We start from the raw sequence: 16,542 nt of genomic DNA, 5'->3' as shown, positions 1-16,542 counted from the left end.
GAGGTTGGAGACCAGAGTCTCCAAGCCATTTCCCTGTATACTAAGTTTCTAAGACTTCATACTGCGAATGCAGATGATGCCACTGAGGATCAGGTTTTTAGCCACATAGTGGGGACCTGTACTGGCAAGTCCTTCTGTCACGGCTTAACAGTTCATATACCCCCCCATCCCTTATCTGGGAACTCCTGAGAGGCAATGAATACCATCAGTCTGGCCAAGCGGGCAGGCTCCCCCCACCTTGGCTGAGTTCTTACTGGAACTCTGCTCACTAACATGGCCTGCATCAGTCCAAGGGTGCACCGTGCCTGAGGCAGCCCACTGACCTGTCTCTGGCAGCCTTCCACGATGATAAGCTTCTGCTGAGGGGAGGTCCTGGCAAACACAATCTCAGTATGGTACTTCAAAATGTCATCCAGCTGCTCGGGTGTCATGTCCTTCAAATCACTGCCATGCACGACACAGGCCTTGGCATCTCTAGAATCAGGAGCAGAAAGAAATAGAAAAGGTCATCCATCACTTCACCAGCATGATACCCATCACCTCCAGCGGGGGTGCTGTTAAACTCTGCAGAACACTACACGCACAGAACGTCATCTCAGAGCTACTTCTTGTGCAGAACTTTACAGGCTACAGGGCATTTTCATATATATTACCACGCTCAAGTCTCACAACCACTAGTTGGGGTTGGGGGGACTGCCTACTATCTTCCTTTCCCTCACCTTTATCAGACACACATTGAAATAAAATGGCCAAGTTTTAGAAAGTAGAAGAGCTCATAAAAGACCAAAGCTTACCCTAATACCCAAACTGAGTGAGGAGGCCTTAAACCTTAACAAAACAAAACTAACTTGTCTCCATTATCTATTTTACTTTGTTACCAACCCCCCCCCCCCCCCGCCTTTGGCCTGAATTACCTGGTTCTCATTTTATTGTGTTAGTATGGATCCGGAGATTGACAAGGTACTAAGTGTTAGACAGTATAGCTCAGTGGTTAACAGCCCAAAATTGGGACTGTAGGGATTTACTGTAGGACTTCAACAGTTCTGAGGTGCTATGAACCTTTCTAAGCTTCAGCTTCCCAGTGGGAATCATCCCTCTCTCAATGTCACTAGAAGAAACAGCACTCAGAAGAGGAAGCAGCATCTCAGTGTTGGCAACTGTGATGAGCTCTCTGGCAGTGCAGGTGGGTTCCCTATGCAGGGACAACCCAGAGGCAAACCATTACAGAACCAAGCTTCCCACCTTACCTGGGGTTCACCTGGTTCACTGGGATGTTGAGGCGGGCAGCGATGTCTTCCACAGTCTCATTGCCTTCCGAGATGATGCCCACACCTTTGGCAATGGCTTTGGCTGTGATTGGATGGTCGCCTGTGACCATGATGACCTGTGATAACAGATGGGATAATTGGCTGAATGTGGCTGCCAAGAAAATGCCCTTAAAAAGTCTTATATGTAGGTTGGCAAGAGGAAATTAGGATAATCTAGCCTGGAATGCCAAAAGGGAAAGAATGCAAACATAAAGCTGATAAACATCGACTTGCTGAAACACTGTATTCACAGAGAGAAAACAAAAAGCCATGCCCAGATTTTATCTCGGTACAGGATCACATCACAATGCACACACAGTACCTATTTTTCCTTTTATACAGTCACATAAAAATAACGCAAACTTACCAAACCCAGCAAGAAAAAAATTAAAAAAAAAAAATCAGATGCTGGTAAAGGTGCTCTGCATTGCTAGCTGGCATTCTTGAACTGGCCCAATTTTGAGAGAGAATAACATGTAACAAGGACTCGAAATTGTCATTCTTTTTGATGCGATGATAATGCTTAGAATATTGATGAAGAGCAATTCGAACATTTCCAAATTTAAAGCTCCACATCTTTTGCTTTTTACTTTGCTTACTTTTATCTAAAAGCAGGTCTCCCCTTTAATGGCTCATCTGTATGTTTACACCAACATTTTTATAATGAATACTCCAGGTGGGAGAAGCAACGGCCTGCCCCTGAGGTGACAGTCACAAAGGAAGGCATCCTGAAGCCCGGAGAGATAGATGAGGCCAAGGAAGGGGGCTGGCGCTACCTTAATTCCAGCACTTCGACATTTGCCCACGGCATCAGGCACAGCAGCTCGTGGAGGGTCAATCATGGAGATGAGCCCAACAAAGCAGAGGTTTTCCACAGGGAAGTTCACTTCATCAGTGTCGAACTGGAAGCCTTCAGGAAACTGCTCATCCGGCAGGAGGAGGTGGCAGAAACCTGCGAGGAAGACAGGGAGCCCATGAGGACCCGAAGCGCTGTATGGAGGACCCCTGCACGGGGCCTGTCCCCTGCTGTTTAGTTTGGAATGTTTCTTCATGGTCTCAGTTTTATAACAGAGGAAAGATTTTATTTAACATGAAGAATACAGAATTGTCGAGAAAAGAAAGAAACACCCAAAAAGACAGAATCCATCACCAAGCATTATCAAGAAAGAAGATCTGTTTCGTGTAGAAAAGACTGAATTGCTAACACGAATTTTGGGCACCAGCCTACCAGGGTTCTAGAGCTGCCACTGACAGTAAGATGTTTAGATTTGGCAAAAAATATTTAATTCTCCATCTCAGCTACTTCCTGTGGGGGTCACATATCTGCTCACTTGTTCACTTATCTAAAATATTATTACTGAGCACCAAAGCAGCGACTCATGCTAGCTGCTTAGAGATTAAATGCAGATCAGATGTCTGCCAAGGGGTTTATTACTCATATTATCATATGATGATGCTACAAGAGACAAGATGTTCTAGACCTTCCTTTGAATGCTGTAGGAGGGTCACAAGGGTCTTTCAAGGAGATAAAAGGTGGCAATTTGGACTCAAGCAGAGAGGCCGATGCTACTTCGGGGGTGGTAAAGGCGGAGAAGCACAGTGACTTAAGAGAAGATGGTGATCTTTGGGTTGGACAGCAGCAAGGGGTATGAACCAGAGGAGACCAACTAATTAGTTGTAAGTTCGCCATGCTGAGGAGAACACTGAGAACCACATAATGAACTTCAAAGCCCCTGTAGCTGTCAGGATAGAGAGGACAGGAAGCAGCCTCGCCCGACCAGGTCATTGCCAGGTTCCGGGCGGGTGCACCAGCTCCCCTGGAGCAGCACAACTATCCCTCTGCAGTCGGGAAAGGCTTCGCTCCAGGCGCACTGAGAATTAATTAACTTAATTAAACTTGCAGACCATGGCCATCGCAACAAAGGAGAGAGAATAAAATTCCCTCCCCTATCCTTAACAGAACTGACCAACACGAGCCCACAAACCAGAGGCAAACCATCAGGATTCCCCTTCCCACAGCCCACTGCGCCGATTCTCTCGTACCACTTACTGTTTTCAAAGCAAGAGGGGGCGAATCAAGAAGTAGGACGGCCCCAGAACAACTCAAAGGAAGGCCAACCCAAGCCGAGTGAAGGTGGTCACCTGTGACTGCCTGAGACTAGAGCACTGGACAGGGGCCCGCCCAGGTGCTTCTGGCAGCTCGGCTGCCTACCTAGCACGCGCTCTCCGAGGCCGCCCAGCTCCAGGTAGGCGTTCTGAAAGGCGTCTTTCAGCTCCTCGTCCAGGGGCTGCTCCTTGCCGTGGAGGAGGATCGAGCTGCAGCGGTCCAGGATCCTTTCAGGAGCGCCCTTCATCACCAACAGGTGTCGGGGCTCACCGGCGTTGAGGTTCTTATGAATGGACAACTGAGAGGGAATATTCAGATGGAAACAGGGTTGGCTGCGCCTGGCCATCCAGGAGGAAAATAGGCTTCACTCCTGACTTGGTCCACGTCACAGAATGAACCCAGAATTCCTTTCTGAACTCTGAAGTAGCTCCTGTCTGGTGACATAACTTTTAAATGCTACAGAGAAAACTAATACTGCAGGTGCATTCATGAGCTTTTATGAGAACACATGTCATTTTTCATGGGTATGTTCATAAAATGCTCCTGAAGGAAATCAGGGAACAAGGGGAGTGTCACATGTGCCCCCTGATCCCTCTCCCCATCCCACCCCACCCCACCAACCCACCAACAAGTCTTTTGGAAGAGACTACATTTATCCTACTGACATTCTACACATGTCCTCTTTGGGCTCACGTTCCTCCCTTGCCTTGTCCCCAGCCTGCCCTTGCCCACTCATGCTTCCCTGGATCTCCAGACCTGGTACTTATTGGTGGAGTTGAAGGGTATCTCGACGATTTTGGCGTATCTATCTCTCATCTCCTTCACAGAGCCGCAGCAGAGCTCGATGCATTTTAAGAGTGCCGACTCTGAGGCATCTCCCGCAACTGCCCGCTGTGAACGAAACATCACCTGTTAATTACCCGCCAAAGCCTGGTTTCACTGAGGCATCACTGGAAAACAGGAAAGAGAATTCTGGACATATTCTAATCCTATCAGGTGAGACCAGACAGGTGAGGAGAAAAGCAGCATCACTAGGACCCAGGGACCCAGCCCACCGGGTTCCCAGCCCATACAGTCCAACTCCAACCTCCCTCCCCAACCCACAGCAGCTCCTGGCAGCAGGTTGGGTGAAGTGTCACCTACCCTGAAGAAGCAAAACACCCTCCCAACCTGCTTTGCCTATTTTTAACTTCCCTGGCCTGCTGAAAAGTCGCAAAGCCAATGCCATTCCCAACTACATATTTCTGGTTGTGAATCTGAAAATACGAAATAAGTAAACCTTTGTAGCGTCTCATTGCCCTACAACTTGTAAAAAAATGGACGTGGGAAAGGGGGTGGTTTCAGAATTGGAGACAAACTATGTTAAGGGCACAGCAAAGGAATTTATATTCTAAACATAATTCAACTGTGCAAAATTATCTGGACCCGAAGATTGTAAACTGCAGGCTGTTGTCAGTTCAGACAGCAACGTACTCAGCCAGCACTTTCATTAGTCTCCACTCAGGAGACACATACCTTGTTCTGTGTGATACACTTACTGGTGAAACACTCGTATTTTGTCTTACTAACAACATTGCTCGTTACAAATAACTTGTATTCAGGTAAACATCGCTAGTTATAAATATCTTTTATACAGGGCAACATCTGACCCTGACCTTAAGGCTGCACATGCAAATGAACAAATTAATGGTTTCAAATACAGTAGGAATGTAGCTGGGTTTGGTAAGAAACACAAAATAAGTAGGGATCATTCTTCAGAAAAGTCAGTTGCTAAGCAGAGTGAAGCTACTGCTGACCCCTATACAAGTTAATGGTAATAATGCCAATGACATGGATCAATTCCCCAAATACTTAGATTTGATTCTTGTGAGTTTTGATGTTCAAATCTTGAAAATTTTCACTTTGAGGTATGGAAAAACTCAAAAGCAGGCATCTCTAGTTTTATGCACAAAATAAACATCATTCTTAAACCTGCATCAATTCATGCCAATTTATTTTTTTGTTTTGGTACCGGGAATAATTAAACCAGGAGCGCTTTTATCCCTGAGTCAAATCCCCAACCCTTTTTAGTTTTTAAGACAGGGTCTCACTAAGTTGCTGAGACCCTTGCTAAGTTGCTGAGGGGGGATTTGAACTTACAGTCCTCCTGCCTCAGCCTCCCAAGCCACTGGATTATAGGCATGCACTACCACACCCGGCAAGAAAGCCTCTTTTAAAGAATAAGCAAGTTGGGACTGGAGATGTAGTTCAAGCGGTAGGGCGCTCGCCTGGCATGCGCAGGGCGCTGGGTTCGATCCTCAGCACCACATAAAAATAAAGATGTGTCCACCGAAAACTGAAAAATAAATACTTAAAAAATTCTCTCTGTCTTTAAAAAAAAAAAAAAAAAAAAAGAATAAGCAAGTGCTATCTTCACAATAGAAGCCAGTTCAGTTACAGCTAGGCCACAGTTGTTTTGGCAACTCTGTTCACATGGAGAACTACACAGATAGCACTAGAGGACACAGGGGCCCAGGGAGCCTTGCACAGCACTCCAAACTCCTCAAGGACTCTGTGCACCTCGTGATTCTTCTGACCCTGTGTCTTTGCTTGGGCAACACAGTAAAATCTCAGTCATTCCAAACTGCATGAGAATTCCATGAGGCTGAGCTTATTTTTGCCTTGATCTTATTTTTGCATCATTAGTTAACAAGCTAAGAACAAATAAGATAAGAGAAATAGCTGAGCTATTTTAAGAAAATAAATGGCTTAAGGGATTTACTGGAATCTAGTGTATCCTAATATGAAAATACAATTATCCAAGTCACTAAAGTAGCCCTCAGTGTCCTCTAGGTTAGGTGATATCATATGAACTCAAGACTAGTAAAACTGGATCCTTAGTTCTTTACCAAGAAAGACCGTCTCCCACCTGGGTCAGATTTTTACTATATTTCCCCTTTTCCCCAAAGAACATGGACCATGGGCACTAAAAGTCCTTCAGAGCTACAGGCAACCCAATCTGGACTATCTACAGTGAAGCCTCCCACAGACAGCTCAAGCCCTCTACAGTGAAGTGACTGGGCACACACAAAGGTAGGACTGCTGAGAGGCGGTTCCCGTGGGGTGTTCCCAGCCCCCCCACCGAAGCAACCGCAGGCCAACCGCAACTCCTGAGCATACCTTAAGAATAGGCAGGTTTTCCTGGTTAGCCTGAAACACTGCCCTGTTACAAAGACCTGCGATCCTGGACAGAGCGAGCCAGGTGGCGGACGTCTTGTCGAAAGAGACACCTATCAGAGGCAAGAAAACAAGCAGGAAAATGACGCATTAACTTAGAGTGCTGCGTTCTCAAGTCATCCCAGTAAAGTCCTCTGTAAGTATGAAATGCTCTGTCTCGCTCCCTAATGAACGTAATGAACGAAACCAGGTTTTAGGCATTTTCCAGGCATGTGCAGGGTACATTAACTTATCTATCGACATGCCCCAAACACCCTTGATTCTTTATAAATGATTAAAAAAAAAAAAAACCATCACGAGCCTAACAACAACAACAACAAAATCAAAAAGCTAAAAGCAAGCTCAACATTGGCAGGTGGCCACCGTGCAAGGCAGCCGCAGGTCTTACCGCTCTGATTCTCTGTTGTATCAGCTTCGTGGATTTGATTGTCAAACCACATGTGGGCTACCGTCATCCGGTTCTGAGTCAGAGTTCCAGTTTTATCAGAGCAGATGGTGGATGTGGACCCCAAGGTCTCCACAGCCTCCAGGTTCTTCACTAAGCAGTTTTTCCTTGCCATGCGTTTGGCGGTAAGCGTCAGACACACCTAGGGTGGGCGTGAGGAACAAGATGACTTCACCGAGCCAGGCTGGGATTCTACACAAATACCTGCCATCCCCTAACACGGAAGAAATTTGTCGAAAACTAAATTCTTTTCAACTGTCTTCTGAATTCTGAAGACACGATGGTAATAGGTATGTGGGGCTTCCTCCCCCCAACCAAAAAAAAAGGCAGTATATTAAGAAAAATAATAATGGCCAAAGTTTGCCACACAGTATGCTCCCAATCCTGCCACTAATCCCAAAGTTCTTCATTTCTCCATTCCACTGTTCTGGATCATGTGATCATTTAGGAACACAATGTAAATATTTGGGTTTTGAATAAACACATGCTGAGGTTTTCTCACTATCAAAGCTCACTCCATGACGGGGTGCTGCAGAAAAATGACATACAAACACGAGGAACAAAACCTAAGCGGGCAACCCCTTAGAAGAAGCCAGCATGTGTATTTGGCACCACTGCATGCCGCACTGAGGGAGGGTGACCATGCCTTCCCCGAGCCTCTCACCGTGACAGTGGCCAGCAAACCTTCGGGCACGTTGGCTACAATGATACCGATGAGGAAGATGACGGCTTCAAGCCAGGTGTACTCAAGGATCAGAGAAAGGATGAAGAAAGACACACCCAGGAACACAGCCACCCCCGTGATGAGTTGGATAAAATGTTCAATTTCTGCCGCAATGGGGGTCTGGCCCCCTTCCAGCCCAGAAGCAAGGGTGGCAATTCTTCCCATCACAGTGCGATCCCCGGTGTACACAACAATACCACGTGCAGTGCCTGAGAAAAGGGAGAGAGAAAGCTGAACCAAACTGTGTACGGAACAGGAATGACAGACAGTCCAGAATTTGCACAATGACACAGGCTGGTTTTAGAAAGGGGCAAGATAAACGTTCTTAAAGCTCTTTGGTTGCTTTTGCTGTTTGTTTTAAACCTAAGTTTGGCAAAGGGATTTCTACCCACTGGCAGGACAGCAGCAGTTGCAATATTCATACGGGGACTGGTGCCGTCAACCAGGATACCTAGGTTTCCCGACGGCAAGGAACCTCCTCTGCTCTGCACTTGATGTAAGCTGTCAGAAATGGAGCCAATGGAAGAAGAGCAATTGCCCCCAGGGTTTTCCTGTGTTGTGAGTGCCCAAGGTAAATGCATGTCATGCCAAATGGCGCCTGAGAATGGTTTACCTTCAACACAGTTGGTTGAAAAAAAGGCAATGTTCCTCGTCTCCAGGGGGTTTTCATTGGTGAAATCTGGAGATCTAGTCTGGGGTTCCGATTCACCCGTGAGTGAGGAGTTATCCACCTGTGTGTGAAAACAATGAAGGGTGCCGCGTGAATACGCTGGCCTCATCAGGGGCTTCCGCTCCCCAACTGGATCCGCCCAAGAAGCAGATCCGGCTACGAGAGGTTTTTGCCTAGAAAAACCTACCTTGCAGCCATTGGCAGATATGATTCTGAGATCGGCAGGGATTCGGTCTCCTCCTTTCACTTCCACCAGATCCCCAACTACAACTTCTTCCGCGTTTATGCTCATTTTCTCACCATTTCGAATCACAAGGGCTTGCTTTGGAAGGGGAAAACAGTTGATATTGTTAAATGGATACCGACAAGAAAAGGGTGGTGTCCAAAACAAGAAAATGAAATTACAAATGACCCCCATACTTCTAATTATCTGAATAATAGACAAAGATATTATTCATCTTTGGATTTATACGAGATACCAAAGCTTGCTCAATAGTCACTTAAGAGGCGGTATTTTTTTTTTTTTTTTTTTTTAGATACTGTGCTTGCTTTAAGAGTTCATGTTTGGATGGAGTCACTTAATAGTTAGAAAATCTTAACTTGACATTTGGTTCACATTTTAGGGGCTAAGTCACCCAATGGGGAAGGACAAAGCGTGAGGTACCTGAGGGACCATGTTTTTGAAGGATTCCATGATCTTTGAACTTTTAGCTTCTTGATAGTAGGAGAAACAACCAGTTATGATGACGACAGCGGACAGCACCACACCAAGGTAGAGCTGGGAAGGCAAAGACAAGTTAGGACAGTGGCTCTTGGGAAAGAACTGGGGACATTCGGGTCATTTTTGGCTGAATAAAAAGCAAACATTTAAACAAGAGAGAGAAAGTCTTCAGAAATGCAAAACTCATTTCTTCTACTTTTCTCTCCAGATCCTCCACACAGAAGGGTCAGAAATAGTCACAGACACACCTGTTCACTAATGTTAGACTTTTGGAAATATCCTATATGAATTCATTTCTCCTGTGTTACTGAAACAAAAGAGTTTTTTTTTTCAAACAACTTGTGACTTCTGAAAGAACAGCTACCAAACGTTTCTGGACAGGTGTCATGTCATGTGCCAACTAGGAAAGCTGTTCTCTGTCATTTAAGGACCACAGCTAGACCATAGCAGCTGCCTAGGGTACACATCTAGTAGGAGGACCCAAGAGTGCAAGGTGGAGGGAGAAGAGTGAACAAACTAGGAAGAAAGTGTGCTTAAACCCATCAGGTAACTAGTGGTAAACTTAAAAAAAAAAAAAAAGGGGGGGGAGGTGGGGGGATGGAGACTGTTGTGTACCCCTCTAATCCACATGCACAATTACAGAACTCACATTATCGTTTTGAGGTTCCTCTTCTGTGGCAGCTTGAATGCCATAAGCCAAGAAACAAAGAATTGCTCCAATCCATAGCAACATTGAGAATCCCCCAAAGAGCTGCCGGCAGAACTTGACCCATTCAGGGGTCGTGGGAGGGGGTGTGAGTGCATTAGGACCATCTCGGGCCAGGATCTCAGCAGCTCGTGCAGTTGTCAAGCCCTGGGGAGAAGGGGAATGCAAGATAAGGCAGGCACTAGTACCTGCAAGCTAATGTGCTTCCCTGATAGCTGGGAGACTGCACTGAAGGATATACGGAGGAAACAGCTTCCCAAGCTGCTGAGCCAAGGTAGGACCTGGCAGATCCCTCCATGACTAAGTCTGAGGGTTTGGGAAAACCAACAAGGCCAAGTTTCCTGACAAACTCAGAACACTGCAATTAAAACTTTAAAAAAATGATTCAAGGACACATCTGAATCCAGCCTGTTTTTCTTCCTAAGTTTCAGATCAAAGGATTCATGATAAACTGCATTTTTGCCAAAAAGATTATCTATTTTAACTACTCAGTTTAGTTTTGCAAATTAAAAACTTCAAGTATTCTATGTATTGATTCTGTCAGGGAAAGGAGAAAAAACCCTCTGCAAACTTCAGAAGGAAAATTTTCTGTAGAAATGTAACCTCTTACCAGATTAACAGCCAAGTTTTAAGAATAGAACTTTATTCTTGGGATGGCAATTAAGATAGTCATCTGGTGGGGAAGGGCTCATAAATGTGCATATTTTAACTAACTCTCAGTAAACCTATCAGGTGAAAAGTATCAGTGGGAAAGTCCACTGTACAGATGCCCTGCTATTTTCTCCTGGGCCAAGGTTCACTGACAATACAGATATATGACTCCCATCAAGTTGGGAAAATAAGATTATTTGGTCTTATCAAAATACTAAGCCAAAAAAGAGAATATAAAACACATTTATGCCTAAAGGATTAGTTCATACATATTCTGTGTCACCATTATGTTTAATATTAGAATCCACTCAAGAGTTTGGGGAAAGCAGAAAGAAAAAATGAAGCAGTCAGAGAAAAAAAAAAAAACATGGAAATATTCAAGACCCTCTCTGCCTGAAGTCCATACTGGATTAATAATAATAATCAAAAATCATAATAAGAATAATCAAAACAACAACCAAACTTCTAAGCACTATCAACGCACCAGGTACTTAGTGTTGTGCTTTAATCAACCTGTTTAATTTTCATGACAATTCTTTTTAAACTACTATTAAACCCCTTTTAGATGTAAGGAAATCGCTGATTATGGTGGCTCACACAGGTAATCCCAGCAACTTGGGAGGCTGAGGCAAGAGGATCACAAGTTCAAAGCCAGCCTCAGCAACTTAGCAAGACCCTGTCCCTAAATAAAATATAAAAGGGTCTGGGGATGTGGCTCAGTGGTTAAGTGCCTCTGGTTTCAATCTCCAGTAACAACAACAACAACAACAACAACAAAAAAGCAAGGAAATAGATCCAGAGCATTTCAGTAACCTACTCAGGCCACAGCACTCTTCAGTAGACTCTAATAGTGACTTAGTGAGATAACACGGGCAGGGTGCTTAGAGATAGGGTGGCGCAGGTGACCATGTCAGCAACTGATTTGAGTTGAGGCCCCTCTCAGAGCTCGGGGTGGCCAGAGAGTCTTTACTGAAACAGTGACTACGTATCTATTAGGCATTCAACACACTTCAGCCTTTTAGTCACTGTCTACAAAAATTTAAAAGGCCTCCTCCCATCCTCCAAGAGGCCCCCAAGGTCAGACCTATGACATGAGGCAAAATGTGACAGGGGATCTAGGGTTCTGCACAAGTTTCAAACAAAACATACTCGGCTCAAGTCTGTTCCGTATTTACGATGAAGTTCATCAAGGCTGAGTTTATGGTCATCCTAGGAGAAAACAAAAAGAAAAGAATGAAACACTGTCGCATAAAAGAGCACCATTACTTCCACATCCAGTCAGGGAGACCCAGCAGCTTTGAGATCTAGTAAGCCTTGTTTGACTTCTTTAGAGTCTAGATAGGTTGTGTTGGTGGACGTCTGAAGAGATTCAAAGTCCCCCATGTTCAAAATAAGCCAGAGAAAAGAAAAAAACCATGAGATCAGCTGCAGCCCCCCCTTCTGTGGACTTTTGACCGCGCCCAAACGAGTTAAGTTTTCTGATACTCTAAAAGCTTTTAAAGTGTCGAATTTTAACATATAATTAATTGGGTAAGAGCTATCCAAATGCTATGACCTCTTCCAAGATAAAACAATTCCCTGACTGAAGGATTAGGGCAGGGGTCTGTATATTTTTAAGGAGAACAGAAAGCAGCCTTCCTCCAGTACTTACCATAGAAACTTCTTTCTTTAGTTCATCCATATCCCTCTCCTTCTTGGCCTTTTTGCCCTTTTTGTCGACATGTTCTGAAACGGCTGCAGGTTCATACTTATCACGTCCAACCTACAGGAGAACGTGGGAAAGGGGTGGCTATGAACCGATGCGCAGCACCTGGAGACTGACAGGTCTGCGGCAGGGCATGCTGGGAGTTTTAAGTTGGGCCTCATCATTTGGAACGGTCACTGGAGTAACATTCCTGAAAATGTACGCAGCGATACAGCATACTACGCTGACAACCATCTACACCCACGTAAGACACTCCGTCCCCACCCAAGGGCACGAGGAACAGGAGGGAAGTCAGAGCAGGCAAGCCTCAGAATGGCCTTGACAGAAAAATTTCCATTTGGGGTGAATAGGGAGAGTTGTGCCACCACCAAAATCCCTATTCAGCAGCCTTCCATCCTCCCCCCAGAAACAACGGAACCATCTTTTACATTGTTAACCAATTTCCTCCGCTATGGCTTGGAGATAAGAACAGTGCCAGCCTCATTTAGAGTTTCTGAGAAGATTAAATGACATATCTAAATGCTAGCTACTTTTACATTGTGTTTAAATTCTTTACATCGCAAAGACATATTATGTATTGACTTTAAAAATCGTTACTACTCACATAAGACAATGACCTTTTCATCCTTTCATTTGAAAAAAAGTCAGTCTGAAAGTCCCCAAAATTCTTTGAGACCCCCCCCAAGGGAGTCCCCACCTCATTTTGTCACCTAAAAATGAAATCCCCCAAATCAAAGTCACTGGAAATGTTTTGACATAAGCAGCGTGTAGGAAAAACGTGTGCACTATCACATAATTCACAGGATCCACCTACGCCTCTAGAAAACTGGAAGAATATATATATATATTTTTTAAAGAAAATGTTGATTCTATAGTTTAAATTTAAACCCATTTAAAAAGCCTGAGCTTATCTACACGAAGCCTTAACTTGGTGCTATGAAGTCAGTCCCCAGACCAGACACCCACTCCCCAGTCTACTTCCCACAACTACAAGTTAGGGGCCAGGTAGGAATTAGCAATTTCCTTAAAATGGATAAGTGGAGTTACTGTTATTTCCTGACTTGCCCTTACACATTTCTAACTTCCAGAAGTCCATTAACAGTCACCAAACCAATACTCAGGAACTCGTGGGTCTATATTATTATCTTTTTATTGTGCTGAAATGGAAGTTGAAAAGTATGTCTCAGTCATAAGTAATCAAGCTGCAAATAAAATACAGTATTCCCATTTGCATTTAAGACTCCAAAGAGAAATCCTGCTCCACATTAGTGGGTGTGGGAGATATTTATATCAGTTACATTGTTCAACTTCTGTGGTCCTTGGCAGTGTGACTTGACAAAAAACTTCTTCCAAGAGAGAGTGGGGTACTTTAGTTTTCATCTTATCTGTTCAGAATGGAGCAGGTCTAAAGATAGTCAACATTCTTGACATTCTCCTCACCGTGCGGCATCCACATTGGTGAGTGGCCTCTTTTGAGTATAGCTCTTGGTGCCAGAGTTAAAATGAAAAATAGTCACACACATTGGAAGCAGAGAGGCCAACTAAACAAAAGGAAAAGAGAGGGAGGGCCTCTACCAGTGAGGAGTCCACAGTCTAAAGTGCCACTACCATCACATACTTCATGGGAAAGCACAACACTTAAAAAATCATTTTAAAGACATTGACCAGGCATCTCTAAGATCTTTTATCTGGCCAGTCCTGTTTTGACTTTTTAAAATCCAGTTCACAAAATTTTAAGGAAGCCGAGTACCATTAAAACATATTTCAATAAATGGAAATCAAGAGTTAAAACCCCTCATCCTCACCATCTGTATGCTTTGATGACTCCCAGTTTTACAATATTTTCCACTCCAAAAGAAAGGGGGAGAGAATTTTTGGAGCAGCAAGGCCTTGGATGCATTCCAAAGTCTTATCACCGTTCACAAAATAGATGTCTTGCTTATAGCTCCAGAGCTATCAATGGTGAGCTAGTTGGGAGAACCTAGATTCCCTAAAAACTCCCTCTTCTTCATCAAATCATGCCACATAAGGCAATAGTTTTAAATGAAGTCATCTGTGAAAAGGCACATGAAAAGAGTATCCACATAAGAAACTGGTCTTTCTTCAAATTTTTAATGTTTTCCCCCACCAGGCAATGTTTGTCCAAAACTAAGCAGCTTATTCAATTTAGTTCTTCTCCACAAAAGTAAAACAATAATTTAAAACTAGCTGATCCTAGTAGGGATCAGGCAATACTTAAGTTCCTGTCAGTTTTAATTACTACAATTTCAAACCTGAAAAGGTCTGGAGCGAGCGTGTGCGTGTATCTGGGGTGCTGGGTGACACAGGTGACATGGGTAAAACTGGATCCAACCGTATTTTCTTTATTATTTCTTTTAAAAGCTTTTTTTGGGGAAAACAAAGGTCACCATAAGGAGGAAGGACAAACACAGCATTTCTTGGACTTCAGCGACCTCCCACTAGTTTGGGTACTGGGCCTGTAGACCCTTCTCCAGTCAGGAAGTCGGGATCACTTCCCCACTCCCATCATGCACCATGGCACCCCGCTGAGAGTCGATGAGGAAAAGTCCAAGGGACACTCGACAGGCCACACTATCCTCATAAGGGCCACCGGTAAAACTACAGTGGGTTGTGGGTTTTTTTTTTTTTTGCTGTTGTTGCTTTTCCATTCTAATTTAAGAACTGGGAAGTCACAGAGAGGGCAGGGGCTCTCCCAGTGTGACAGTTTCAGCCCCCAGTGTCATTGCTTCATCCTGTGCTTCCCATGACTTTCTTCTGTCTTCTCAAAGATTCACTAGGAATTCTGCTATTTCATTCATGTACAGAGAAAGGAAATTAGACCCAGGAAGAGGAAATTCTTGACAAGAACCAAAGTTAAACCATGTAACAAGTTTCAATCATCTAGCGATATAGTCCAAATCCTCACAAGGAGTGAGGGAGATGGCCCCAAGACCTTCAGAGAGGAAGATGTTCCTTCCTCTTCTTCAGTAATTAATTGCTTAAAGGGGGAAAGGGTGTGGAACACATATGACAGCTACAGAGAATTATTAAAAAATAAGCAGTGAGGGGGCGGGGGAAAGGCCACACTCAAAAATGCAACAAAATTAGAAAAAGAGCGTACCCCTTCAGGTCTACCTAAGCACAGTGGCCACCAATAGCAGCCGGCCCCAGCCCCCAGTCTTCATTGATTCGTTCACCTTGCATTAAGGACAATCCCACTAGGACATCCTAAGTCCTATGGCCAGGAGGGATCTTGGGAGTATTTTAGACTTTTGAAACTTCTGCTGAAAATGATTAGAGGAAAATAGGAAGCTCGAGGTTCTCTCTTCCTTTAGACAGCCTGTTGATGATGCTTTGAACTCAGCCTGTAGTCATTCTAGTTCTGCCGCCTGCCAGCTACATGACCTTGAACAGTCAGCCTCAGTATCCTCCTCCCCAAAATGAGAACAGCACTTGGCATAACTATTAGAACCTACAGAAGGCATCCCGATAGTTTGATTAGTCAAGGAACTGCCACTAAATCTGGAAACGACACATCTACAAACCACAGTTTCCAAAACCTACAAACACAAGCTTTGGACTAGGGGTACAAGGAGGGCAAAAGTAACTGTCCACATGCAGCCCACTTCAAAGTTGGCCGAGAGTCATAGAAATGGTACCTTTGAACTCAATTTGGCAAATTCTACCTTGGCAGAGAAGCCAGGGGATAGCGCTAATCCGGCTGGTTGCCCAGAGGAACTGCCTATTTTGGGGTTAACATAAAAGGTGGTAGAGTTTGTGTGTGTGTGTGTCCAATTTTCCTGGGTAACATATTAAATCATCATCAAATACAGTTGTATATGTAAAGGCGCTCTGCACAGTGCCACACAGAGATTATGATGTTAACTTCATTCCAATTAACATATACTACTGCTATTCCTTGCTTTCTAAGAAACTCTTCAAATCCTTAAAAGAAAAACAACTTTTGGCATTTTAAAATTTCATCTTGTCAATTAAAATTTAAAGGAAATATCAAATCAACAAATGATGAACCCAGTTTATTTTATCTCCTTTGGTTCCTAGAACTAAGTGGTATAGTTTACATACAGGGAATTTTCTAGCCAGGGACCTGAGGCTGAGATGTCCTGGTCTGAGGGAGGAAGGACACACATTGTCATGGTACAGTGGCTGCTCTCCAGATACCTGAGAGACTACTATGCCTTCCTGCTCCTCCTCTCACTCACCTAGACACACATACTGGGGAAAAGATACTCCAATATGGCCAAAGCTAGAGGTCCCTTTGAGAGCCTG

General features: G+C 44.2%; 1 protein-coding gene across 1 annotated transcript in view; it reads right to left on the bottom strand.

The window, feature by feature from the left end:
- Positions 1-16,542, bottom strand: part of Atp1a1 (ATPase Na+/K+ transporting subunit alpha 1) — a 29,266-nt gene that overhangs the window by 6,689 nt on the left and 6,035 nt on the right. Inside the window, exons 2-15 of the mRNA XM_005334918.4 lie at positions 12,199-12,309; positions 11,697-11,756; positions 9,840-10,043; positions 9,134-9,247; positions 8,657-8,791; positions 8,413-8,530; positions 7,740-8,008; positions 7,019-7,217; positions 6,574-6,683; positions 4,171-4,305; positions 3,520-3,712; positions 2,084-2,259; positions 1,248-1,384; positions 324-474 (exon numbers count right to left, since the gene is read on the bottom strand). Coding sequence (XP_005334975.1) covers positions 324-474; positions 1,248-1,384; positions 2,084-2,259; positions 3,520-3,712; positions 4,171-4,305; positions 6,574-6,683; positions 7,019-7,217; positions 7,740-8,008; positions 8,413-8,530; positions 8,657-8,791; positions 9,134-9,247; positions 9,840-10,043; positions 11,697-11,756; positions 12,199-12,309 — 2,112 coding nt within the window. The remainder of the gene's footprint in view (positions 1-323; positions 475-1,247; positions 1,385-2,083; positions 2,260-3,519; positions 3,713-4,170; positions 4,306-6,573; positions 6,684-7,018; positions 7,218-7,739; positions 8,009-8,412; positions 8,531-8,656; positions 8,792-9,133; positions 9,248-9,839; positions 10,044-11,696; positions 11,757-12,198; positions 12,310-16,542) is intronic.

Source organism: Ictidomys tridecemlineatus, chromosome 11, assembly GCF_052094955.1.
Source record: "Ictidomys tridecemlineatus isolate mIctTri1 chromosome 11, mIctTri1.hap1, whole genome shotgun sequence".
Lineage (NCBI taxonomy): Eukaryota > Metazoa > Chordata > Mammalia > Rodentia > Sciuridae > Ictidomys > Ictidomys tridecemlineatus.
The sequence above is the reverse complement of the archived record's forward strand: the minus strand, read 5'-3'. Positions and strand labels throughout refer to the sequence as shown.